This window comes from Martes martes (genome assembly GCF_963455335.1).
Source record: "Martes martes genome assembly, chromosome: 9".
Classification (NCBI taxonomy): Eukaryota; Metazoa; Chordata; class Mammalia; order Carnivora; family Mustelidae; genus Martes; species Martes martes.
The window spans coordinates 83,413,922-83,441,698 of record NC_137896.1 but is presented as its reverse complement, the minus strand read 5'-3'; the positions used below and the strand labels follow the sequence as shown (position 1 = coordinate 83,441,698).

Below are 27,777 nucleotides of genomic sequence, written 5' to 3'. Positions count from 1 at the left end.
TGCCTATCAAGTTCAGTGCCCAGTACTTGGTTGGCACTCAGGAAATGTTTGTTGAATGAATGAATGAATAGCTCCCTACTGTCTATAGAATACTACATCTGGGGTCCTTGGCCCTCACAGAGTAAGCCCTCATAGTCCACCCCATGGGGACCATTCCTCAACCTGTTTCTAGTGCTCCAGCACATGATTTCTGAAAGATATATTCTGCCTGTCCCTCCAGGCCAATTGTCATCCTCTCCCACTACCACCCCCCACCCTAGCCCTAGCCCCTAATTACTTCCTACTTGTTAATTAAGTTACAGCTCAGATAACACCCCCCCAAAAAAAACACCCCGATACACATGCGTGCAGGCACATGTGCGCACACACGCGCGCGCACACACACACACACACACACACACACACACACTCTTCCCCCAGGATGTACACAAAGCACCTTATGAACACTTCTATCATTTCATTCCCATATTGTTTTCCGATGACCTGTAGAATTCTACACTATGAAAGGTTTGAAGTCCCGAACTATATCTTATTCATCTGTATGCCCTCCATCCCAGGAAAGTGTCTGTAACACGGTAAATACAAATATATTTCTGAATGGACAAATGAATAACTCAAGTGATATGTAGAGGGCTCCTGTGTTAAACTGTCATCTGATACTGTGATCTCCAATATTAAATATCATAAAACATCTGAAAAAGGTTTGTACAATTTAAAAACATCTCATACACTTGCATTCACACAAACACACACCACCATAAATATATATATCTATATTAGGAGCGCCTGGGTGGCTCAGTTGGTTAAGCGTCCAACTCAATTTTGGCTCAGATCATGATCTCAGGCTTTGTAAGATTGAGCCCTGTGCTGGGCTCCCTGTTCCATGTGAAATCTGCTTGAGATTCTCTCTCTCCCTTTTGTTCTGCCCCTTCCCCCTCAAAGAAATAAAATCTTTAAATATATATAGTTATATAAGTTACATATAAACATATATATTATATATAATATATGTAAAATCTTTTATATATTATATATTTTTAAAATTTTTATTTATATATATTTACTTATATATATAAATACTCAGTTGCAGTATAACACAGTCAAAAGAAAGGAAATTTGAGGGTAGCCATATCCCAGCTTCAAATCTGGCTGCACCATTTACATGGTTTTAGACAAGTCACATCCTCTCTAACTCTTGATATCCTAATCCATAAATGGGGACCAAAAAAGACTCCTTTGCCAATCACATTTCAATGAAAAAATAATAATAATCCTCTGTAGGCATAACATATGTGTATTTCCAGGCATGCAGCAAGCACTCAATAAATGACTACTAAAATTTGTAATGTAATGACATAGGTTGACCCAGTCAAACCTGAAATATCTACATACAGGTGTGCTCAGTTTACAGACCTTCTGGAAAGAATAGCTAACCTGAGCTGACTTAGTGTACAGTTTGGTATGCCTTGGGCTATCTCCCAGCTGGTGTGTGCTCAGGGAATGCACACTGATCTTATTTTCACCTTCAAATAACATGATTTTACAGGTGGTTTGCTCCTCCCCACCCCATCAGGTTTAATTTGATGCCTAATATTTATAAATCGCTTTACAGTATACATAGCACTTTGACATATTTTCTCACTTGGTCGTTCATCATGTCAGCATGATGTTAGAATCATTTTTTTCCCCAGACCGAAAAATAGTGGGGTTTTGTTCTTCAAAATTTCTACCCTGCCAGTCCCATTCAAAAAGGTAGATAAATGAGAGAGTGGTGATCTTGAGACTAAAGAGGTCAGCCAGCAGCTATGTAGAAATTGATGAAATAATCACAGGGTTCAAAACGTGAGGTTGGTCTGCACCTATCCATAGGTGGTTTCCTCTTTGGGAAGTACATTTACTTTTTCAAACCACCAGGGTCTCTTTAGCAAATGATCTCTAGTGGCCTGAAAGAGCTGGCTTGTCTCCCAGCGTGAACAACGCAGTCCCCCCAGACCAGGGGAGTCGCCAGGCCACATGGGGAACTCACCAACGTGCAAGATACTCCTGCGCACACACGCTCACGTTCCCACACCTGCAGGGTCTGTACAAACGTTCACACTCAAGGGTCTGCCCTTGTCCCTGAGCCACGGCAGACGGGCCTGCTGACGGCCACTGTCACACACTCACGGCCAGGGTGGCCACATCTACTTAGTCCCCTCCCCTAGACTGCACTTCTGTCTCAACTGTGTCTCTCAGGACCCTTAAAAGCACAGAACTTCAGTGGAAATGATGCCTTATATGTCTCCCAATCAACGAACTAAGGGAGAAAAAGGGGCCAGAGAGATCCATACACAGAGAGAGGAAGAGAGAAGGGATCCGAGTACTGCTATAAAAAGGGATACACATTTACCAGGGAATACTTGAAGTTGAGAAATTGGAAGTACTAGGATTTCTTTATTTATGAGTTATTTAAAGTCTGGTAGGCTAAAAGCACTATTTAAAAATCTTGGTGGCCCCCATTTGCATCTGCCAGATTACCCAAATATACAGTGTAAACATTCAAGTCAATCAACCATCAAACAGCACCCACACTTTGCTAGAGCCCTGGGTAAACCCTGTTCTTCTCAGAACACACTTCTTGGAGGCTGTGTCTCCCCAACTTCAAATTCGGGTCATTCAGATTAAAAGTGTAAAATTCTTTACACACATTTAAAAAAAAAAAATCCCTGGAAATCATTAAGCAAATTCATTTCAGCATGACAAGTTTGGGCAGTGCATTTTGTTTTAACACAGTGAAACTGTCCTCTTACCCTTTAAGCTTTTAGATAGTTTTAAATACCAGAAACTCACAGATTAATACTTGAGTGCACACACAGACTGTGGATTCAAGGGCCACATTAAAAAGTGCTTGGGAATGGTGTGCTAGTAAAACCTCTTCTAAGTCCACACTCAATCCTGCTGAAAGATGATAAAGTCGAGGAGGCAAGTGTCGTGCTGGGTGAAGACTGGTGGTGGCCTGAGGTGTCCCTCAGAGGTGGCCTACGCCGGCTGCAGGGAGGCCCACTCTCCACAAAATAATCTCCCTCACACACTTCTTCCGACTTTCTCCTTCAACTCTCCTCCTTTTTCTCATTTCCTTCCCTCTCCCCGCCCCCACTCCTTCTCCTTTGCCAAGTGTGTAGGCCTGCCAGGGTCCTCTTTGAGCCCCTTTCTAATGCCGCGATAAAATGTGCTTATTAATACCCCACTTAAGAGGGGCCTGATGGGTAATTTTGATGACTCAGGGCAGATGGTAAATTAGGGGTGAGACAGTGGAAATCCAGCATCCCCACTCAGAATCCATGGCTCTCACCAAGACACCACACTTCCTCTTCCAGCCCTACCATCCTTGCCATTGCAAACTTTTAATCTAGAAACACATCTCAATAATTATCCAATTATCCCTTAGTTACATTGCTCACCACATCGGAGCCAGCTGGTATCGTCACACATGGCATAGGGTGTCTAACTCACCACCCAGTAAGGCAGATTTCTGAAAACTTCCTAAAACTTAGCAACCCTGATGTATTGCTTTAAATATATATATATATATTTATTTATTTGAATATAAATATAAAACAATACATATATATTTAGGTATCTATGATTGTACAATGGTAGTGGCAGCTAGTTTGTGAAGGCAGAGACAGCATCTGTTAAATTGAGTTCTAGATCTTCCACTTCTCACGTACCACAAATAAAACCTACACAAATGATAATTTTTCAAACACTGAATCCTCTATCTCTGTGTAATGAGGCATGTAGAGAGGAGGAGAAGAATTTTTGTGCTTTTTTGCCTTTGGTGAAAATTCTCTAAGGAGTAATTTCATCTTTAAATGAGAAGTTTTGTATCAGGTGATTGTACGAGCTCCAGGAATCCCCGAAGCCTCAGGTTCAAGCATGGGGAGATGCACCAGTTCACCCTCCTGTGCACGCTCAACACTCCCATGCACACAGCAACCTACACATGTCGTGTGCACGTGGAAGAAGGCCAAAGAATGTGGAAAGGAACTACTTTAATTTTTTAATTACGTTGTGATGAAATTTAAAGCAGTTTGGCAGTCAGAGGCAGCTTTAAAAATCTACCAGCCCTTAAATATCTTGCCTGCTCTCTTGCCAACGTCCATGCCTAGCTCCCCTTCCCAGGCCCCCCTGCTGGCCGCTGTGGCAGGTGTGAAGGCAATGGCGTTAAGAGGCCAGACCCAGCATACTGGGTCACTTTGACCGTGCTTAAGATCCGACTTTCGCAGCCTGATATCTTTTAGGACTCAACTCTGACACTCTCAGGTTATTACGGACCTGCAGAGTGGAATTAATTCATCCACGACATTAAAAATGAAATCAGTAAGGCTAAGGAAAAACTCTACAGATACAAAACACCACCCGAAATATTCCAAAAGCTTTCCTCATGAAAGCCACACAGCACTGATACCTGTGGCCCAATGTGTCTACATCAAGAACCAAGGCAAGCAGCACTTCTTGGTGACCCCACCGTGATCTCGGAAGATAACATAGATTCTTACACAGGGCAGGTACACTCCAACAATGACATGGGGAAAGAATAATTACTACCAAAGGGAAACTACTACCAAGGGATAACAAGCAGTTTTACCCAAACCTCATAACTGGAAAGTCGATGAGTAATTTAGAAATTATTTGGGTGCCCTGAATGTTCAAATTCTACTAAGCAGTTTGTTGTGGAGAAAAATCTCATGAGCGGAAGAGACAATAAAGCCTTATTACACTAGGAATCTTAGTGGAAATACTTATTTATGTTTCAATAATCTCTCTTTTTCCTGTGCCATTGTATTCTGGCTGGCACGCAATTAATAAAAGTAAACCCTTATATTAAATGACTAACGATTCTATATACTTCTACTCCTAAAATATCTGTGAACTGTAATTCAGAATTAAAACGTTTAAACAAACAAACACTCTAATCCAACCGGCACCACTGTATCTCCAAATATTTGTATGTAAATATTTCAAACCATACTCCTTATTTATCTTCTGAGAGCTTTCTGCTGAAATTCAGATTATTTTCTATCGTTTCTATTTAGGAGTGACAGAAGAATCTGTAAATTATATGCCAGTATTACCTGATGTTATAAAATCCCTTTTGTAAGACTGCTTGCTTCCTAATGTTTTATTTTACATTTGAAACTCAGTATTCAGTGCTCCTCATTCTGCAAACAAATTATGATAAAATAAACCCAAAAGTGTCTTATGTAAAACAACTTCAAACCACAAATTTTCCAGGCAACCATCCTAGCAAAAAGAACATCCCGATAATGCAGAAACATTGTATCCTTAGCATGAGAGGATAATAAGCCCTTGTAAGCAACTGGTCACTAACTATGAAGCATTTGCACTCAGAAATGTGGAGAAAAGTACGTAGCTCCAGATCTGCCCATAACTGTTACTTGAGGTTGAACCTGAAAGCGCATCTGTAGTGATTTTTAGTACTATTTCAGGACACAACTGAGTGTCCAGTCTCCTTTTACACTATGAGGACACCAGAATAATAGTGACCCACCTAATAAGAATTAAAAAGACATTTTCCTTAAGCTCTATGATTATGAAATGGTCTATAAAATAGCACCTCATTAACAACCACCTTATCTTCCCTCCCCAATCAAACTCGTGCTGGTGAAGATTGGGCAGAATACAAGAGGATAAAGCATCATTTAATATGCTCTTTATTTAAGGTTTCCGGTTTTAAACACTCTACATTCATTCATATTTAGTTGTTATAGTAACTCCATATGATGGGTTCCTTATCCCTGTGTTAGAGATGATGACACTGAGGCTCATGGCCAGAGCAGTGCCTTATCCTCTCCCAGAAAAGCCTAGAGTCAAATACCAGTGCTTTGGCTCTAAATTATATATCTTATTGAAACACTCCCAGCCTGAGAGGTTGTGTAACTAAAAGTTACAATCAGTACACTTAATTGCTCTTTCTCAAGTGTTTCTGAAATCTCTTCTACCTCTAAACTCTCAAATCAGAAAATCCACAATTTTGACACGAGAAGAAGAAAAAAAACAATTCAGCCAAGAAGTACTCTTGTTTTTTTTCCCTTATAGCATTATACTTTGAACAAAAGAATCATGGAAATTTACATATACCACTGATTTCCACTAACAATTAGCTAGAGGATATTCTCCAATTTCCCTGTGGTTTTTTTCAGAAGCACTTCCAGCTTTTTATATTTTCAGCCAAATTGTATTTTCAAAGAATCTGTCATTCTTCAAGGATTTTTGAATCCTTGAGTGAGCTCTCTCTCTCCCCTTCCTTCATTATTTATCTTGGGTGAAATCATCAGAAAGGCCTTTCTCAAAGCATTCTGAAATTTAATTTACATTTCTGATTCTTAGAATGGCCAAGTTCTCTACATTTCAAGTCACTTAACTGAGAGACCAACTTAGGTGGCTGTGAATTCAAGAAGCAGGAGTCTGAGTTTTACTGTTGGTTCACTTTTCAAGGGATTCCAGTTCATGGGAATGCCATTCTTCAGCCATTTGCAAAGCTATTATTCTGAGGCTGTTCATACTATTTTAGCAGTTATCGAGTATGTGGAGTATTAGAAGCATACTCCAAGTGAAGAAAAGCCCCATAATTGATTTCTTAATGTTTTATTCTCCTCTTTCTCTATTGGCACGTTCTTTACATGCCCTCAATAAATATTAAACACTCAAACAACTCACTATTAGGGTGGCAAGCAAACCTTCAGAATGTCGAAACAGAAGAGTGAAGAACAATGCATCTAATTGAAATGCCAGGGTAATTTGGAAAATCAAATTGAGTTGCTGCAAATTCCAAATTCCAGAATAAAAATGTTTATACTCCCTCAAATGCAGATTGTTACTGGCTTTGAATAATTATCAGAATAGAAAATACTCGAACACCGACAATACACTTGATATGCATGGAACAAGCCGTCTAGATGTCTCCATTATTCTGCACAAGGAAGTGCAGGACACAAGGAGTCTGATATTTTTCTTGGTGATTTTGTTCTCAAATATGGCTAACAAAATCCCCAAATGTGGTGAAACAATAGGGCAAGCCACCAAATACACAACTAGCATTAAAATTTCACGGCCAATAATCTTCAGAAAATGGGAAACACAGTAAAGGACAAAGAAGCAAACTGAAAGAAAGGAAGGGGTTAATGTTCTGCTCCTCGATATCTTGTTTTTGTCCTCCAACATACGAATTCATCACCAAGACCAACTGGAAATGTAAAGTTCCTGATTCCCTTTGGCAGAAGCTAGCGCCAAGAAAACTATGACAATTAAAAAGAAAATGGAAAACCGCATTTGCATCTAGAATTATGACATACAAACACGTAATGAGGCTCTAAGAGACGATATTTATCTGCACACTGAGGGTAACCTTGTTATCTACTGAGGGTCATGCCACTTTGGGTACAGATACCACCCATATGTCTCAAAGATAAATTCCATATGCTCTGCACAGTTATAGCATATTTCCCATAAATAATGTATACAATAGACTGTAAATAAATAATACATTTATCCGAACTGTTCAAGAGTGAAGGGCAGGGTGGCTACTCAGGAGACTGAGTCTCTTATGAATGAACAATTTCAAATGAAAGTAATGTTCAATGGGGAATTACCACAAAGTTCTTACACTAAATATTCTGAAATGGGAATTTTAAAAGGATTCCAGATCTGGTGGGGACTTGCAAGTCAATGTTTCAGCGGAACCCAAAATACCCGATTTAATTTTACTGCTAAAGTTTCTATTCTGATTGCAGCAGCTTACCTATTTGCTGCAATTTTAATTCTCTCTCTACACTACTGCTTTTTATGATCAATAAAATAACTGAACTTAAAATGTCATGTATGCATTTTTGTCTCATGAAACACGGTAGTTTTATTTTTTCATCCCTGTGAATAATGTTTAACGTTGCAGTGAACAGAAAGGAAGGCTACCTTAAAAAACAAAACAAAACAAAACAAAATCCTCCCAAAGTCCACCTGCACTAGTTAGTTTGCTAGGATTTTACATTGTAAAAATTGTTAGTCCTCACCCTCAAAGAATCTCCCTTTGAAGCTCCGGAGACACACAAACTATTTCCACTTCTTGTAAATGGTACAAGTAGGCCTTTAGAACGTCAGACATTGTACACCATTTAGTTGGAAATTAAGTTTTCAAATCGCTAAGGAATACTGTCTGAATAACAGAAAACACTATAGGTCACAGTTAATTATAGCTTGTCTATCAAATTAAGTTAATGTTCAAGAACACATTCAAATAGTTATGGAGACATTAGGAGGAGTTTTATTGTCAAAGAAATTCTGATTCATTCAGCTTCTGATATTTTTTTTAAAAAGGAAGATAACCCTTTTGCAAGTTGGGATGGCATAAGAAAACTCTGGGTTTACATCAAATTGCTCCCTTCATTGTCCTTTTGATGACTGTGTCGATTTCATTACAAACTTCATTTTCCAGAGTTTCATAATAGTCATAAACACACTTCACTTTAAAGAGTTTCTAGGGGACACAGTGTGAATGCAAATGCAGAATAAAATGCAAATCGTGGAGGTCTGGGAACAAATATGGACTATCCGTTAAGAATACAGTCACTGAAAATAAACATTTAGGCCTTAAGAGGAAGAACACAAAAGGGCTGATATGAATCTTTATATCAAGTATTCAGAGCCCTAGGGAAGGCAAACAAGAACAACAGTTTTCAGTTTTGCTCCTAACTGTAAAGCACAGGCTGGGAGTATTTGATGACTTTGGTCTCTACTCATTCCTGCTCTAAAGTGAATAACATTTTTCATCTTTGCAGGAAAATAAACCCGCGTGTGGGTAATAGCCCACAAGGTACTCAAATAGGGAAATGAGACCTAGCAAACTAGTTCAAGTTCAAATCTCAGGCCTGGGAGGTTTACCAAACAGTGGAAAAGGAGTGATTAGAAAGAAAGAACCAGAGTGCTGCTTTGCTAAATAATAACCACCAGCCCAGATATTTACAACTAATAACAAACAAGCTACCATGCGGTGTTGTAAAGTATGAGGGGAAAATCTAGAGAAATGAGAATTCACCAGCAACAATTAATTCCAAGTTATGAGTTGTCCGGCAAGTTATGAGTTGTCCGGGAATCATTCTATTATCGCTCAAAATGTTAATTCCCCACCAACCACAATCTTCTATATGAGTCAAAATAACATATGTTTAAATCCAGGGTAAAATTTAAGACTTTGTATTGTTTCAAAATGAAAAAAAGTAGCAGGACTAAGAATGTTGCTTAAACTTGATAAACTCGTAAAAAGTCATGGTGATTTTAAGAGTATCACTTAGTAAACTTATTAATAGTGGCAGCAATTCCTTTCTGAGGAAAACTATGATTTCATTTAAGTTTTTTAAAGAACCATAACATTTCACACTCAAGGTTCTTTACCTCATGATTATAAATCCTATTAACTGTAAATAGAGTCATGAAAAGCACCAATGGGAGAATCAATTATAGAAATGTGTTTTGGAGGATTATAAGTAATATAGAATTTATTTTCACAATTTATTTATCCTCCATTAGTTTATGGCATACACAGTGGTGCATATGCCATGGAAAAGTGATAGCAGGATTATTACATATCTTGAAGACAGTTAATGACTTAGTTCAGGCTATATTTTGTATTTAACTGTATTTACTCATGATGCCAATTAACAACAGGTACATAATTCAATAAATGCAGAATTAAGCTTTTTTCCATCAGAGAAAACTTAATGGTATGTTTTAGTCAATTTTAGGAACTTAACCAAGAAGCCCAGAAATATAAAACAGTTTCAAAAGATTTGCACTCTTGTATTTTCCTTTAACAAAAATATATTTCCTAGATTAAGAAATGCTATTTGGAGGGGGAAAAAAGTGTTCAGAAAGAGTCTAGCAAAGTGTTGCCAATTGCTTTAATTCTGCACACATGAATGCATTAAATTGATTGAAATTGGATTCTAGTGACAAATTTTTAAATGACTATATTCTTGCTTATTTCCAGTGGTATCCTCTGTGCCATTTATTAAAATGTCAAATTTACAAGTGTGGGAAATTCAGCAATTTGCCCAATGAAGGTATACTTCCTGGAGAGGCTGTTTTAAGACTCCAGAAAGGTCTTGCAAATTCCTATACCCCCGAAATTATGGCATTTTAAATTAAGGATACAGTGAGAATGTCCTTTTTTTTTTTTTTACACTACATACACACACTCATCTGCTCAAATTTTTCAAAATTGATTTTATGCATGTAAGGTTTATTCACAAATATTAAGGATAGCAAAATCGCCAAACTTTTACTGGATCCCCAAAAGGCGAATTTTGGAATTATTATTAATTATTATTTATTAATTATTATTAAAATTCAAATTGGAAGAGTGTTTTGTGTTTTAGACTCTAACTTTTAAAACAGGTCTTACATGCCGATGGGTCCTCCTGAGTAAGAACACCAAGCCGTACATGATTTACACCAGGGTTGTTTTACTTGTGATTCTGCAAACCTTTAAGCCTGACATCTGTACAACTATCAGATACAGAGTCACATGTATTTTATTTTTATTTCTTTATCTGTAAAAGAGTACTTTCCCATAGTTTTGATGAAATTTTTAAATATTAAATTAAATTCTTGCAGTCAGGAGAAATGACAAAAAATTTTGTTTCAATTATAACGTAAATTCAAGTAATACTTTGATACACATATGACAGATCTTATAATCCAAAAAAGGCCATGTAAATCGCTACTAGTGCAATCGTTTAAGACTGTGTAACAAAAATGAATGAGAATGGTATCAGTTTACTATCCTTCAACTATTTCCCTGACAGTGGAGTCAAATAATGTTGAATTATAGACCTTCTTACAGGAAGTCTTACTTTGTGTTCATTTTTTGATCACTTCCCTACTAGTCTCCATAGGAATTTGGCAGTATGCCGACTTTCCTTTAAAAGTTTCTGTATACATACTTGGGTTGTTTGATGATTAAATGATCATTTATTAAAACTTAAGCATTTCACATTTGTTTGACATATTTACATTTCATAAGAAAATATTGTTATTGCAATGGAAAGCATAACATCACCAATACAAAAAGACTTCATTTGAATTCATGTTGACAATATTTACGACAAGTGTCTTAATATAACTTATTATGAATTCTTTACAGTTTCTCCCAGTCTACCTACGAGAGAAGGTATGCTAGTTTTACTATAGTAAGCCTCGTGTCAATATTTTAGCCTATCTGCTTGACCTTAATAAGCCTGTTTCTACTGTGGGGCCACAAATAGTCTTTGTTTTAAGAGTATGGAGTTTTTTTTCTGCATAATTTTCCTTCCCTCGCCCCACAACAGCTGTGTTTTAAATCTTTCGGACGATGCCAAACATTTTAACATTTAAACATACAAGGGCTTGAAAATATAATGATTTAAAATTTGTTTATTTTCAAAGTTGGGCAATTATAGCATGATATCTGTTACTTTTCTGAAAGCAGTGCCCATATATTACTCCTTTTTTTTCTTCCTTCTACTCATCTTCCTCTACTATGTAAGCTTCTCCACATTTTCTAATAAAAGTCTCTAAGTTAGGACCAATAGCAACAGTGCACAAAACCACTCTATATATTTCCAAATCATGAGCAATGGAGTCATTCTGGTAGGAGAGGGATTGCTATTTGAGTGACCTATTGCTGCAGAGCTAGTTAAATCACTGAACAATAGTTACTGTTATGGCTTTGCTTTGTACAAAGTAGTATTAGTATCATTGCTTTCTATTAACCATGGAACTTGCACTGGGGACTTCCACTTGAGAGAGAGACAGAGACAGAGAGATGCACTATGAAAAGGAAATAACTTTTGTAGTATTAGTGTTTAGACTTACAGACATTTAACAGTGTAACTGATCTCAACCCATCTGCACATACTCTTCACTTTCTTTTCCTAAAATGTTTTTTAAGTGCCCCTATTAGGAATCAATACATAGCTACTCTGAAATTCACACAGATACATGCTAAAAGCCAATCAGATTAAGAGTACACTTATCTTGATGAGCACTGACTAATATATGAAACTTTTGAGTCACTATACTCTATACCTGAAACTGATATAACGCTGTATATTAACTATAGAGGAATTAAAATTTTTAGAAAGCCAATCAGAAAGCAACAATAAAAACACACCTGGTAAACAGCTAAGTTTTAATTCAAAGGATACTAAGCCATAAAGGGCCTAGAATGAACATCCCAATTAGCCAATGTAGTGACAAGCAGTCAACACCTTATTATTTAATCATTAAAGAGAATCTTGCCACAATTTCCCTTTACATATTTCAAAAAATTGGGGGGGGGATTAAGAGTACAACACAAGACCCACAACAACAATCAAAGAGTAAAGTTAGATGAATCTAAGACCCCCATGGATGAAAGGCCTAGGGACTGACAGTATCCAAGATAAAGGCATTAATTGGGACCCTCTGAAGCATTTACAATTTAAATAAGGTGTGTCCATGTGAAAGCATTTAGAAACAATCTACCTGGCAAAGGGACCATTCTCCTGTCTCTTGCTGTTTGTGGCCAGTTTTTTTATTGGATGAAAACAAATTGCCTGCATTTCTAGTATTAGTAAATATCCAGTGGCCTCATCTATTTTTTTTTCTAAAGCAGCAGATCCAATTCATCAAGGACATCAGGCTGTCCTTTGCCCTCTCGTCCCCATTTCTTACCAAAACACCTCCCCAAAAGAGAATGCTTAAATCTCCCTTGGATGCATCCCTACCGCACTTTGCAGGGAGGGGGCGTTTTCAGTCAAGTCCAAGTTCAGTTTTAAGAATTTTTAACTCAAAGGATGCTTTAGAAACAACACCTCGCACTTTTAAAATAAAGCAACCGCCACCAGGGTTTTCCTAGCCCACTTGGGAACCAAAGCTCACTGGCCCAAGGCTGCCCCGGATCCCCGAGGCCCCAGGCCTGGCGCTCTCCAGCCGATCCTCCTCCCCGGGGAGTTTTAGCAGCACTTGGCATTTAACCTGCCTGGCGTACGTGGCTTTCTGGTTCCATCTCCTTGAGCCACATTACTTCTCCCCAGATGTCAGGCACAAATCTGGATTAACATGCAACAGGGCGCCCCGTGCAGCCCGCCAGCCCTAGCCCAAGAGCTGTTAAATGCAGATTCAGCTGAGGACCCCCCGGAGAGCTGCTGTTGAATAAAAATTGTAATCCAAAGGGACCATTTCTTTGCCTCCCGCTGCTTGTGGGAAACCCGGGCTGGCACCCGAGCACAGGCCCCGCTAGTCCGCGCTCGCTACGAGCAGGCGTGGCCACCTCGGGAGGCAGCCTTAAGGGCCCGGAGACTCTTCACTGCTCTCTCTCCACTCTCTGGACTGGTTCTTGGAGCGGAAAATGCTTAGATTCAAAGAATGGCGAGCAACAGACCGCCCTGGGAGGGAAGACTTCATTCGACGGCTCCTCCTAGGAGCGAGACTAAAGTCTAACGTCTGAGAGGCCAGGCTCTTCCCCGCCTAACCCCTCTTGATGGCCCCAGGTCCACCCGGACCCCCCAACCCCCAACAGGCGTCCTGCCGCCCGACGGGCCAGCTTTCTTCTCCACTGACAACGAGGCTCAACCCTCGCCTCGACGCCTCGCACCCTCGTTTCCCTCTGCTCCCGCTCCCGGCGCGCGGCCCGGCACTGGCCGGGAGCCGAGACCCGGAAGCCCCCAGCGCACCTCGCCTGCCCCCAGACCCCGGACGTCGGGAGTGCCGGTGCCGAGCTGGGAGCGAGGCCGTCGGGAGAGGGCGCCCGGGAGGCCTGCTCCCGCGGGAGGTGACTCTCAGGCCTGGCTCCTCGGGGTCTGGGAGTGGAAGTGGGCGGGAAGGGGTTGGGGGAGAACATAGATGTAGGGGGTAAACGAGATCACGGCTTATACTGGAGTCTTAATCTGATAAAAAATTTTAAAAATAAACAAAAAATACGAGGCCAAATGGATATCCGCCGATTTAGCCCTCCGGGGAACCGGTTGGTATCAAAGTCGTCAATCCCATCTTGGTCCCTGTGCAGTGGCAGCCTTGGCGCCCTCCGAGGATAAAAGTAAAATAAAATAAACCGTGCCGCCAGCAGGCCCTAGAGACAGAGGGGTTAATGAGCTAACGATGACCAGCGCTCGCACCACACCTGAAGCATCCAGTCCCGGAGCGCACCCTCTGCCGGGGCTCAAACTGGCTGGGCCACATTCGCAGACAGGTGGCGAGGCCGTCCTTTTTGGGCCCAGCCCCCAGGGCGCCGCACCAAAGGTCCAGCGCTCCCAGGGACCTGCAAACAGGCTTCAGTCCGAAGAACTGGCGCCCAGCGGGCGGCCCTAGTGCCTGGTCTCTGTCTCCCCACCTCGCAGAGCAGGGGACTCCACTCCGGGGCCGAGGCTAGGTCCCGCGTGTGCCCTGCTCTGCGCTCCCAGCTCCCAGGAGAACCCAGGCACACTCGCTCCTGGCTCCCGGGAAGCGGACAATTAGGAAAAACAAAACTTGGGTTTACTGTCCTCCGACCAAGACCTAGGTGAGCTTGAGGGGTCACGCGAGTGCACCCACAAGCATTGGCCAACGGCGCCACGAGCCCAGTCAAAGCTGCGAAGCCCACCAGTAAGTGGAGGGAGCTGGATTCACACTTCTCATTTTTTTAGGTGAGGGAGAATAAAATGCGAATTTTTACCCACTACATTGCCGACCAATCTGTATATCTCAAATTAAGCTAATTGTGTAACAAAAGTTTGCCGAAGGAGTAGGGGGAAAACAATGATGTTGTACCATTTTTGTGTCCCCCTCCCCAATAAAACCCATAGCTTTGGTCCTTTATCTTTGACTTTAATAAAATAATGATTCGTTGAGAAAATGGAGTATAAATCTTCATTTTGGAGGCAATTAAAGTGTTGATTTCATTCATGCCCCTAAGCGATTCTTGTAATTTGCTCAAATAGCTTTATGTACCCAGCACTCCGGAGCTCTTAGAATCCCATTTTCTAGTTAGGCTTGTTGGATTACAATTTTTATTCAACAGCAGCTACCCGAGGGTTCCTCAGCGGAATCTGCATTTAACAGCTCCAGGGTGAGGGCTGGTGGGCTGAACCAGGCGGGAGGCGGGCGGCCTGCAGGGCCGGAGCAGGGGGCTGCTAGCCGCCTGCAGTTTTCCCACCTCGGCGGGGCCGCACGGGGAATGCTCAGACTGCCTGTTCTGTGCACTCGTCTACACTGCTGAAAGTTTGCAACTTGCCAAATCACAGTAAAGAGCCAGCGCTGGTGTTTTTAAAGCTCACCTCTGCCTACCCTGCACTGCTCTTGGGGAAAGGAGGAATTCGGGCTCTGTCGCTGCATTACCAAGAGAAATCCAAGCTGGGAATTTATGTTAAGAGGGTGATATTGAGAGAAGAAAACTTTTAAGATGACACCAAGACCCAGGAGTCGGGCACTCCTGCAAGGACTCTCCAAGATAGCGACTAGCCAACAGCGATCGTGGCAGAGCTTGCAAAGGAAAACTGCGTGAACTGGCTATCCTTTGGCTTAACAAAGGCAGGCTGATCTCTCCCCCACAAGACGGAACTCACGTGCCAAATCAGAAAGAGAAACAACTCTAGGCCTTCACTTCTGTATGGAGAGGCCAGAGGAGACCCGCAACCCCAATCTCTATTCGCGTTTCAGCAATTCGCTGCAGAGAGCTGTCCTGAGCCCGGTTCATCTCACCCACTCCTCAGGTTTTCACTTTCATTGCATTTTTGCAACTTCTTTGGGCCAATCCAGAGACGCAGCGACAGGAGAAAGAGAGAGAGAGAGAGAGAGAGAGAGAGAGAGAGATACTGGGAGCAAACAGTGGTGTTAGGGTGAGAGAGGGAAAGAAATCCCCCAGCAACTCCAAATAAAAGTCGTCCCCACTTAGCAACGCGGCGGAAGAAGGGCCTGGAGGGAGCCCCAGAGAGGAGGGGGCAAGCAAGCAAAGGCCGCAGTTGAGAGGGAGGGCGGTGTGAGGTCCCCCACCACCACACCGAGGAGTCGCAGGGGTGCCCCTGACGCTGACACTTCCAAAAGCTGCCAACCCAGAGGGCCCGGTGCACGTACCAGCTGGAGGATGAGTGGAAAGGAGGAGGAGAAACATCCATATTTATCTGTTTTTATAACCTCGGCCTGGTCTTATTTTTTCTATTAAGTACAATAAAATGGGCGAGCTTGCAGCGAGCACCGCACAAAGCAATGTTCAGTGAGGTCTAGAAGCGCTCGGCCGAGGAAAACTGACAAGACAGGCTAATGAACCGTATAGACAGGGAGAAAATAGCCAGCATTTGCTAGATTTCAAACCCTCACTGTCTCTCTTAGACCACCTATCTTGGGTTTATTCCTAATAAAATAAGAAATAAGCAGACCCTACACTTTTCTTTTCTTCGAAATAGAAGGGGGAAAAAATGCTCCAGAACAAAGCCCTACAATCAGAGGCGGTCACTGGCAGTTAACACTCCCATTATTATAGAGGGTAAATAAAATAAAGACAAAAATTAAAAGCGACAAGAAACAGGTCAAGTTTGCAGGCAAAGCTTTTACAAGCTCATCTCTCCAGGTCGAATCCCAGAGCCAGCCTTAATGAAGCAATAATAGCCACATTATTCAAAAATTTTCATTTCGATGGAAATGTATCTAAAAGAGACTTAATCATATGCAAATAATAAAAGGAGGTGGTAGTGACCCAGCAAGCAATATGCATACAGATTTTTTTTTTCTAGGGATGTTGAAATTGAAAAGCGCATACCTGGTCGGTTAGATTTGCTGATCTTGTTATATCTTCACTGTCTGATTTTGATCCTCCTTCTCTATCGTCTATCACCAAATCGATAGGCATTTTCCCTTTCAAACAGCTAATATACCGGTGGCAGAAATTGTCACATAATTCGTGTACCTACATTATGACAGAAATAAAAAAATGGAAATATAATCAGGAGTGCATAAATGACATTGACAAGTGCAAACCACCCCCCTTGTGAGATCCAAACTTCCAAATAGGGAAACACAGAGCAATTGTCCTCCAGAGACCCCCAGACGCATCCAGAATTAGGAATAACTTTCTTTTCTTGCAAAATAGAGATATCCCAGAAAATTGACAGTGACAAGATGATTCACAGGCTACAACATATTCAACACCCGTGTTAAATTCATCTGCTCCCAGGGCTGTGGCCATTAGAGAGGTGACCTGCGTGGGTGACATTTAAGGTAAACTATTTAATTTCATCCACTTACTTTATCATAAGTCCTTTTCCAATGAGTCTAAGGGAAAATGTGAATATGTGTATATTTCTCTCTTTCTCTCTATCTCTATCTCTATCTATATCTATATATACACACACCTCCAAAGGACCAGAACTGTGGTGGCATAGGACATATGTCTGACAGCACAAGTCCATATAACATTTGTAATTAGGGATTCTTCCCATAAGAAGGATATTTTAGGATACTTTTAAAAAATAGAAGAAAATCAAATTGCCAGTACTCATGATATGAAAAACACCTACAGCCACAAAAAAAAAAAGTATCAAATTGATTTTTTTAAAAAAGGGAAAAGAAGGCTTCAAAATATTTAGGTTTAAGTGGAGTGGTCTCTTACAGTCCTCAGGCATCACTGACATGCACAAACTCACAAGAAACCCCAGTGTGCTTGCAATTTAATGTTAGTTTGAATTACAATGCATTAAGTTTTTATTGCTGAGATTTATAGAACAGCTAGCAAAATCATGTTATCCCACACCCTTTCTTGAGTGTGAAGGTGGGGTGTGTGCAGGATTCACAGATTCAAGAAATTGACACAACTATCAACTCTGCTTTGTCTCTGCACAAGGTTTAATGTGCCTCCCCCACCACCTCCTCCAGACTCCCTGCCCACTCCTCCTCCTCCTCCTCCTCCTCCTCCCTCTGCCTCTCCTCTGTGTCTGACCTGCCGCTGCTCTCAGACTGTCTTCCAGAAACTCACCAAAACTAAACAAAACTCCCTCACCCACCCACCCAGAGGTAGTAAAGAAAAGGGGGGAAGAGGAAGAGAAGAGATCACAAAAGTATATAACCTGTAAAGCAAACTCACAACAGCATTCTAAACATCAAGAGAGATGCATAGAATTGCAACACTTTATACAAAGCCAGCAAAGTATTAAGAATGAATACAAGGCTAGGGCATTTGAGATGCCGGGTTTAGTGGCTGAAATTGTAATTAAACTGCAAAGAGAAATGGACGCTAAGATTGGCCTTGACACTAATTACCAGAAAGAAAGACATTTATGCAAATGTCTCAGAAGCCTGAACTTCAGCCATTCAGAACCCTCCCCCCACCCCACCCCGCCCCACCCCCTTAAGTTTGGGGGTGAGGAGAAAGCAAAAGGAAAAGAGGCTAGAGAAATTACCTTCTCTAATTCCAACAGATGAAACCTTAATACTTGTATGGCTTGAATCATCTGCAAAGATACAAAAAGAATGAGCACCCTATTCCTAGTTTGCAGAAAATTGGCTGTCACAGCCCTACCATCTCCAGCCTATACCCCCCCCCAAGTAAATAGAGTTATTTTGATTTATGGCAATAACACTAAAACTTAATAGCAGCGACTGGGTACCATCTAGAGGTTTATATTTCTTAAGGAGAAAAAAAAATAGCTAAAACAACAACAAAGCATCTAAGTGGGGATCATAAACACTCTCCTCACCCATGGCTCTTCCCCTTCTCAACCCCACTGCCCCCACCCCACCTGAAAGGGCCACATCCCTGGACTAGATGTTTCCTTGTAAGGAATGCATCGAAAATATTCCAAATAGTCCCCAACGTGTGACTTTTCACACTGCAAACTTTCTGCCGCTTTCCGCACACCTTTCAGGCATACTGGTGCTTTGGGGGCTCTTGCCCCGTTGCTGCCCTCGTGACGCGACTTTGAGGGCTGGGAAGTCCGCAAAGTTTAAGCACACACGCTGACAGGCCCGGAGATAAATCCCCGCGCTGATTAGAGCTGCGCTGCCCGGCTGTCATAAAAAACAAAAGCTCGCGTTTCCCCGCGCCGGCTTGCCCGGCCCCTCTCGAGATGAATTTATTTCCCCGGGATCTTGTCCCGGACCACTTGTCCGTGGACGGAAGCGTCTGCAGCCGCCTGGCAGCTACGGGAAGACCCGTCTCGAAACCTTGGGGCGCTTCAAGCAAGGCTGGGGGCTTGGGGGGAGGGGTGTTGGGGGAGGGGAGGAAGGGGTCCATTCTTACCAAGTTATCCAGTTCTGGATTAGAAGAAAATAGAGGTTTTTCTGCGCGAATCTAAATACAAGTGAGAAGGGGGTGGGGGGGAGAAAGAACATTTGAAATCTGGTCACCTTCCTAGTCTCTTGCCTCATTACACTGTCGGGGGCAAAGATGTAACCTCCGGGAAGGACGGGTGACACCGAGTTCGTCCCGCGCAGAAACCCTTCAGTGTGAATCAAATAAGCCAAAAACAAGCCCAGAGCTCAGGGTTACTTCTACCAGCAACTCTGCTTCTAGAGGACGCTGCCCGCTCGCCAAGACCTAGGCAGCTACAGCGCGCGGTTGTGATTTTATTTTATAGAGTGAGCTTTCTGCGTCAGGTCACGAAGCGGGAGCTGGGAAGACTAGGGGTGATTTTCAGTCGTCCGCAGACACTCATATAGGAGGAAAATCTCAGGGTAGATGTCGCAGGCATGGCTTAGGGCAGACTATTTGCTGGTTACTTTTTAAAATGTGCTGGGGGAGGGAGGGAGTTTCTTTCTTTCTTTCTTTTTTCTTTACTTTTTAAACATATATTTTGCTGACCTGTTTGGCGAACACGGCTATATCTTCATTGAATGACTCTGACGAGCAGACGTCCCCTCCCGCCACCCCCGGCTCGCGGGGGGTACAAGTAGCTAATTCACATTTCTCAAAAATCAGTGCTAAGAGAGGGAAGAGGGGGTGTCTGCAAGAAAATACAACAGTCACAAACAACACAATGGTTAGTCCCGAGTCAGTGAAAAGAGGCCCCCAAGAAAAACAGCCAGAGGAGCTCAAGCCGGGGATCCCCTCTCTGATTTTGTCATCTACTTTTTTCCTCCCCTCCCCCGCACCAGGTGACTGCTCACCTCCCCTTCCTCCTAGGGCTCCGAAGTCGGAGGCCCTTATCCAAGGACAGTATCTGAGCATCGGTTCAGCATATCTGGCCGGAGAAATTGGTAACATTTGCTAAGAATAATACCCAAGCGGTTCCAGCAGCCATTTTGAATTAAGTTTCCCACCCCGACCAGCCCTCGTCCCTCCGCGGCACATCTAGGACCTGGTGGAGAAGAAAGGCGGTGGGCGCAGGGGTTGGGAAGGCTTGTTCAAGTGTGTTCCCCCAAGGCAGCCTCGCGAAGCCCAAGGCTCGGGGGATCTCGGTGGCAGGCGCTCAGCTAACTTGGGGAAAGGACCTCTATGGCTGTAGGACCGACTGTCAGAGGGCTGCACCTACCGATCTCGACCCCACGGCCCTCGGAGAGCAGCAAGGCTCCTCCTCAGCTCCCCGCGCACTTCCCTCCCTTAGCCAATGGCCCCCACTGCCCCCAAAAGAAAGTTCCTTCAAATGTTCCTGCGGTAAAGCCTTTCATTTTTGTCTCTGCCGAATGGCAAAGCAGCTAGTATAGCGAGGGGCCTAGATGTCGCTTATCTCAACCTATTAAAAAAATGCTTCTACTAATGCTCAAGGAGCTGTCTCAAGTCTTTTATTAGCTCTCACAGCCCAGCCGGGAATTTAACAGTTTGGGGTCCTTTTCAAAGCTTCCCCAAATGTTCCGTCCCGGCGCCTAAACCATTTGCAGTTAACGCTAAGGAGAGAACGCTGGGATTTCAACAAGCCCATCGCACAAGGGACCAGAAGATAAAGCAGAAAGGGTTTTCAGCTGGGGAGGGTCAGTGTTGCCTGATTTTTTTCTTTTCCAAAAGAAGAAATAAATAGAAATAAAAGTTGCTGCAAAGTAAAACGAGGTCCCCAAATTCATGAGCACACAGTAGGCACAAGTGACTTTCCAAGGATTTTACCAGCCCTGGGTCCAATCGACTGGCCTGGGAGAACACGGTGTAAACCACAGTCTGAAAACAACACTGGCCTGAGAGCACCCCCACACCTACTTCCAAATGCTGCAGGTTTCGCCTTTGAACACAAAGTGCTAAAACAGCTAGAAGTTTCTTAATGTCTAGAACAACTCAGAGCGAGCTCTCACCTTGCCTACGGTGGTCAAACTCCCTAAATGCAAAGCATGTTCCCCCTTGCCTGACCTGCAACTGTCCTCCCTTGATTTTATTGTGCGGCGGCCCAGCCAGCATACGGTTGCTGAGTAAACTTAGCAAGTCAGAACAATCAGTGGCTTAAAAGATTTTCCCTTAAACTAAAAGTTTCGTTCCAACACAAAGGCGCCTACATTTAGAAATCTCCAAGGCTCTCCCAGCGAAGTCGAGCAAGAGAGGACTCCAACCCGCTGAGCTACCGAGCTGGGGTCTGAGAGGAGAGGAGGGACCTTTGGCAACTTCTCCTGCAGGGCGACCCCCCCTCGCTGGCACAGCCTCGGCAGAGCCGGGTGCTGGGCAAGCGCTGACCATGTGAGGAGATGGGGGGCGTCCGGGATGGCAGGCCGTGCCCCCCCCCAACAAATTCTCCATGCAATGCAAATGAAAAGTTACCAAATAGTGTACCTCCAATCCATAGAGCTTTCCTTTTACCAAGGGCACAGGGAAATAGAGGAAACGTCACGTCTCTACTACTTAACCTGCTGCCCATTGTACCTACCCATAAATGGCATCTTTATCTCTCTTTAAAGCGTCATTGACGGAGGAACCCATGCTGGGGGCCATGGCGTTGGTGTGAGCTGTGTGCGGGTATTGATGCGAGTGCAGAGGAGGCCCGTGGTTCAGGTGGTGGACCGGCTGCATGGACCTGGCCGCATGCGGGTCCCCATACATCGTGGAGGGGATGCCTACTCCATCCATGCCCCCATAATGGGGTAGATCGTCGTACTGCATGACAAACAGGAGAAAACAAGGTTCAGAAGGCCAGGCAGGCAAATGGGAAGACAGCAGGGCACGGAGCTTATATAATGTCAGTCCAGCTGGATCCTTCAACCTGGAATTCAGTGGCCTTGCATCTCTAAAGTTGAGATTTCTTATTTTAAAAATGATTTCTAGAGTAAAAATTCTAGGATTCTCTCTGAGACTCGGCTGGGATGAACGCTCTTGCCCTAACTTGTGTCCCTATCAACTAGTTCAGAAATTCAGGATCCTTTGGCAAGGAAGGAAGGAAGAAAGAAGGAAAGAAAGGGAGGCATTCTCCCGGAGGGCGGAAGGTAAAACGTGCACGTCTCTAGAGGAGGAAATTCAAAATCACAATAATAAAACGTGCCAGGACAGTGCAGCAAGCCCGCCTAGTTTCACAGCCCCTTCCCATCAGGGGGAATTTAAAAAAAAAAAAAAAAAGTTACGATGGGAACAGCTAAGCTAAGCACATGAATTCAGACAGGCTTCTCATTTTATTTCTCTGCCAGCGTGGGGTTAGGCAGTCCTGCAAGACACTGCATTTCCTTTGCTTTCCAAGACAAACTCTGTTAAATTATACAAAACCAACTGGCCTCTTTGTAAGTGAAACTTAGAGAAACGTAGCTTTTCATGTTCATTAGAGCTGAATTTAGAATGGGCAATTTCCCCTCGAAGTTAAAGAAAACCTATAGTTGGAACAGCTAAATATTCTATTTTCTCTACTCTTATGAACTTTCCCCCCAGACTAGAAGTTAGTGAGACAAATGTAACTCATCAGGTGTAAAGTAAATTCAAAAGCAAATGCATACACAACCCCCATATTCTCTCTTCAGAAAAACTACTTTCATATTGATTGTCATTATTCTTGTGTGCAAAATTTAGCTATTTAGGATTTTCTCCTTGCTTCATTCCCGGCAAGTTCTTTTCCCAAGATTTGGAGGCGCCGAGAGTGAAATGATTTTCAAAGAAAAGAGGAATTGCCACTTTCATCTCCTTAAAGCCAGAGGTGTGAAAATAGTTTGGAAGAACGCTGACATATGCCTGAACCAAAGCAGTAAAGAAAAATGTGTCAGCCTAGTAACTTTCTTTTGCAAACAGGGCTTTGAGGGCCAGGACACAAATTATGCAAGGAAGGCTTTTTGTAGACCCCCCTTTCTTTTAAGAAACTACCTCAGTTGGGTTGTCATTGTCTCACTTTACTCTCACTACATTTCCATTCAAATAGGAATATTGGGGAAATTAGTATTGCATTTTTAAAGTGAGTAGCTGTGTGCTTAGTATCCAATTAGTGGAGGGCTTTTCTAACAAAAACTTTCAAAGTATTACCTTTTATAAAAATCCATGCACATTAAAATCACTTTTAAAAGATGAATGTTTTCCGACCCCCAAAGCCATTGTACTATGACAAAGTCATTTGCTTAAAAAAGCTAAATACTTCTAATGATATTAAAAGATGAGCACAATCAATAACACATCAGAAGTTTCTAGCTGCTTCATTTCCTTTAAAAATTGCTTTAAACTTCTGCTCCCTGAACACTCACATTATAGCATTAGATATCTAGTGCTTTTTGTTTTTGTTTTTTAAACAGATGATTGCCCAAGCTTGTATTTTTATTTATATAGCTGCTGGTTAGGAATCTATAGAAAACTTGATTACTTGAATTAATTACATGTAACATACTTAAGTCTACAAATGCACTGAATAAATTCTCTCCCTTTAGGCCACGGCTTTAGGAGCCTCATTCAAAAAGACAGAGAAAAAAAAAGGAAACTTTTTAGCAGTGTCTTTCAGCCACGTTTCAATTTAATCTCACATTTGAGTTCCACAATTGTTTTTTAATACGTACCCTTTGCGCCATCGGCCTCCCTGGCTCCCTTCCTACTTCAACTTCTAATATATCCTCTTTAAGGCCAGTGTGAAAAGAAACAAATAAGCAAACTCCCCCGGAAAAAAATTTTTTTTAAAGCACGACGAAAAATCCCTTAACGTCTCCAGCAATGTGAGCTACTGGTCCCAGATCTTCGGTCTACGGGACCTGAAGCAAAGCGCCCGAGTCACTGAGCATAAAAGCGCTCCGTTTCCAAGACAGCAGCGGGGGCAAAAAAAAGCAGATCTTCTCTCCCCCAAAAAAAATCAGTTTAAAAAAAAAAAAAAAAGAGCGCCCCTCAGACCCAACTACCAAATCTCATGGCTTTCTGCCACTCCGGCTGTCAATCACAGGCGAGGTTGTCAACGTGGTGAATGAATGATCATCCGCTCTGTCTTCTTCTGGTCAGAACACCTCAAATGTTAATATTCAAATGCACAAAGCCCTAGCGCTCGCTTCCCTTGAATCAGTCCTAATTCCTAATCAGTTTCTCTCTTCTCTCGCTCGCTCTTTCTCTTTCTCTCTCTCTCTCTCTCCCTCTTTGCAACTGCTGCACTGGAGGGAGATTAGAGGAGGAGGGTTAAAAAAAATGTCTGTCTGAGTTTGTCTTAAAGGAGCCACGATCGATGCTGCCCGCTTGCAGTCCCCGTGCGTGTGTAAAGTGTGTGTTGCACAGGCGGAGAGGTGGATTCCGACCAGAATGCTAGAACCCGGAAGTAGTGGTGGCCATAACAGGTCGCGTCTTACACAATGCATTGGGCTGCAGCAAGTAGGCTCCTCGGCAGGGGTGGGTGCGCGAAGCGAGCTCTGGCCGCACTGGAGAGGCAGAGAGGCGCTCCATTAAATCGCACGCCCAGGCACAAACACCCACACACCCAGGGCACACGCGCACAAACGCGGGCAGGAGCCCCCCGCTGCAGGCTTTATTTTCCGTATTCTTTTCTCTCCCCCCCCCTCCAGACTCTCTCCCCAAAGCCGACTCTCTTGAAATAAATTGGGAATAAACGCGGGGCAGGCAGCAGCGGGAGTTATTTTGCACAGGGCTCTGCGCATAGACTTCATGACTTTCCTCGAAATTATTGGGGTCTGCCAGTATTTTTCGGGGCGAAGGGGACTAATGCGGAAAGTATTGGATTCTCACAACTGACCACCCCAAGTAGAAAAGTCAAACGGGGAGAGAAGATGAGCAGGAGCAAGGCTGGGAAAGGCTCTGCTAAGGAGTCCCGAGAACGTGGGGGTGGTGAAGGCTGGAGCTTTCTGCAGATCCAGCTTAGAGTTGCTGTCAGAGGTGGACACCCGGCCCAAGGAAAGGAAATGCTTGCATTTTCTCACTTTGGGGTCTGGACCTCCCCCACCTCCTAGTCCCGGAGGCCCCCAGCCCCAGCCCCGGCGTCCTGCGCGAAGTGGGAGAGGAAGGGAGGGAACAATGAGCTGAGAGCGGGGAATGTGCCCCCAGCGCCTGTTTACAAACACGAAGCTATTTATGATCGCCGGAAAGCGAAACCCGACGCGGGCTCGGAGCAGCGGGTGGAGCCCGGGCCGGAGAGACTCAGGGAAGCCGGCTCTTTCTCTGACCCGCTCGGAGCGAGGAAGCCGTGCGCCCAGGGCGCGGCGCGGCAGAGTCGGCGCGCTGGGTTCGGGCTACGGCCGCGCCGCCTTTGTCTTCCAAGCGCCGAGGGGCTCTGGCCTCGGCTGTGCTGGGGCCTGGAGGGACCCCGCGCCCCAAGCTTTCTCCCCCGCTACGCTCTGCGCTCTTCTCCCCAGCCCTTCTTCCTCCCACTCTTCTTTCCTGCCCCCATCCCGGCTCAGGGAAAACTCCCAGTACCAAAGAAAAAGAAATTCACTTCGGAAGCTGAGATTTTCAGACAAAAACCTGTCCCAACCCGCAACTCGGAGGGTCAAACCAACCACTGATTTTAACTTTTTCCTTTTAAATACCTATTTTCTGGCTTAACAACAACAAAATTCTTTCTTTATTCTCCTACTCTGAGCTTGTCTTTTATTATTATACTTGGTGGTGTTATTTTCGTTTCTTATTTTTTTGCCCGCCCGGCTCTGATACGCCTAGATAGCTCGGCCACAGCAGCTCGACCAGCGGGGCTGGAAACCTCACATCCTCGAGTAAGGCTCGCAGCTCGCTCGGCTCGGAGCAGGATTTTTTTTTCCTCCCTCCAGCTGAAACCTCACGGAAAACTCCCCCTGCGGTCGACTGGAAAATGAGCTCACCCAAATCTCGGTAGGCAGCCGTGGAGGAGGGCTCGGCCAATCAGGAGGCGCTTCTGCCAAAGCGGCCGCGCATTGGCTGCGGGGAAAATCAATTATCAAATAATCGATCAGCAGGGAGCTTCGATCTGCCGGGAATGCAAACTGCCAGTCCCCATTCCCGCCCTGATGGTGGCCAAAAGGCTGACTCCCCCAAAGCAGGCGGCCTCTCGCTCCCATCGCCCCCACCCCCATCCCACTCCGCCAGCTGCGGACCGAACCCTCGTCCTAAAGGGGGGGTGTAGATAGGAGAAAGAGTTTTGAGAAAGATTAGGGTGCCCCTATTCGCAGAGGTTGTTTGGAAAAGGTTAGGAGCTCTCAAATATATTGAAGCTAACTCTTAATGTACAAACTAAAAGAATTTGCATCAGTCCGAGAGGTAGGACTCAAGTTTCTGTTAAGTGGGCTTTTGAGGAGCAAGGGACACAGGTCGAGCATCAGAACCTATATCTGGAATCAGGTTCCCTCCAGCGCGCATAGTCTCCCTAAGCGTTGTCTATTCCTTTAGTACTTCGTACGAGTAAACGCCCAGTTCCCCCCACCCTCCTATAGTGGGGTTTTCATAAAGCCGAGCTGCTGAGTCTCTTTCCCAGCCTCCCGCACACCACCCTCGCCCAGACACCGTACTCGTCCCATCTGTGGCTAAGGGACTGACACGTTCATCCAAAGCCTTCAGATGCGCTTTGCCTTGAAAGAGCTCCGACTGTTTAAAAAATATCCTAGGATCCTCATCATTCGCATTTCTCTTTTCTCTTCCGTTCTCTCTTTCTCTCTCTAATTACCCTGCCCACCCTTTTCAGGATATTTAACTTTCCTTCATCGCAAACATGTGTAGTTTCGGGGTACAGACGCCCCGGTGCATCACGCGGGAGGTTAAGGCAGGCCCGCATGTCAAAGCCGAGGGTGAATCCAGGTGAATTACCAGCTTCTACGCCATTGCCTGACACTCCCACCCCCACCCCACCCGCCCCAACGTGAACTTGGAAACAGAACTTCAGGCCAATATGGAACCTCCCGGTCTCCGGAAGGCGATTTCTCTGTTTAATTCTCGGGAAACCGCGTTGGCTGGGCCAGGCAACGCAATCCTTTCCGATTACCAGGAGGACCAAACTGGGCCGGCAGCCTGCAAGTCTTCCCCGAACCCCGGGCAGCTTCGGCCCTCACCTGAGCGCCTTCCGACCTCTGCACTGCAGGTCCAGCAGGCCCGCCAGGCTTCAGAGCGGCTGGCTGGAGGGGGGAACGCAAAAGGGGTGGGGGTCGAGGCAAACAACGACACGGGCACATCTACGTTTATGATCCTTAAATGAACTGCGAGGGAAATTGTGTAAGTATAATTTAACTGAGAGAAATTTACTGCGAAATACACTTCGATGATCATAGTCTTTTAAGAGTCCTTAGAGGTTCTCCAGGAAAGGCTTAGGTAACCGGCTTGGAGTTACCTCAACTCTGAGGCCACGTTTTCAAATTTGGAAAAGGCCAGTTTTGATAAAGATTTCTTTGACAATAGAATTTATCTTGTATTGTTGCCTTTGGGAAAATTTGTTTTCTAGCAGAGATGAAAAAAGAAGTTTTAGGCAAGTC

The 27,777-nt window shown here is 43.9% G+C and overlaps 1 protein-coding gene across 2 annotated transcripts in view; it reads right to left on the bottom strand.

Moving 5' to 3' along the window:
* MEIS1 (Meis homeobox 1) overlaps positions 1 to 24,592 on the bottom strand; it is a 132,734-nt gene extending 108,142 nt beyond the window's left edge. The window contains exons 1-6 of one of the 2 annotated variants that reach the window (XM_080813525.1): positions 23,914 to 24,592; positions 21,825 to 22,051; positions 19,844 to 19,985; positions 19,283 to 19,333; positions 18,444 to 18,494; positions 16,808 to 16,954 (exon numbers count right to left, since the gene is read on the bottom strand). In XM_080813525.1, the coding sequence (XP_080669651.1) occupies positions 16,808 to 16,954; positions 18,444 to 18,494; positions 19,283 to 19,333; positions 19,844 to 19,985; positions 21,825 to 22,051; positions 23,914 to 23,925 (630 nt within the window). In that variant the 5' untranslated portion in view covers positions 23,926 to 24,592. The remainder of the gene's footprint in view (positions 1 to 16,807; positions 16,955 to 18,443; positions 18,495 to 19,282; positions 19,334 to 19,843; positions 19,986 to 21,824; positions 22,052 to 23,913) is intronic. The other variant, XM_080813526.1, reaches the window with a different exon arrangement.
* Between the last annotated feature and the right edge of the window lie 3,185 nt (positions 24,593 to 27,777).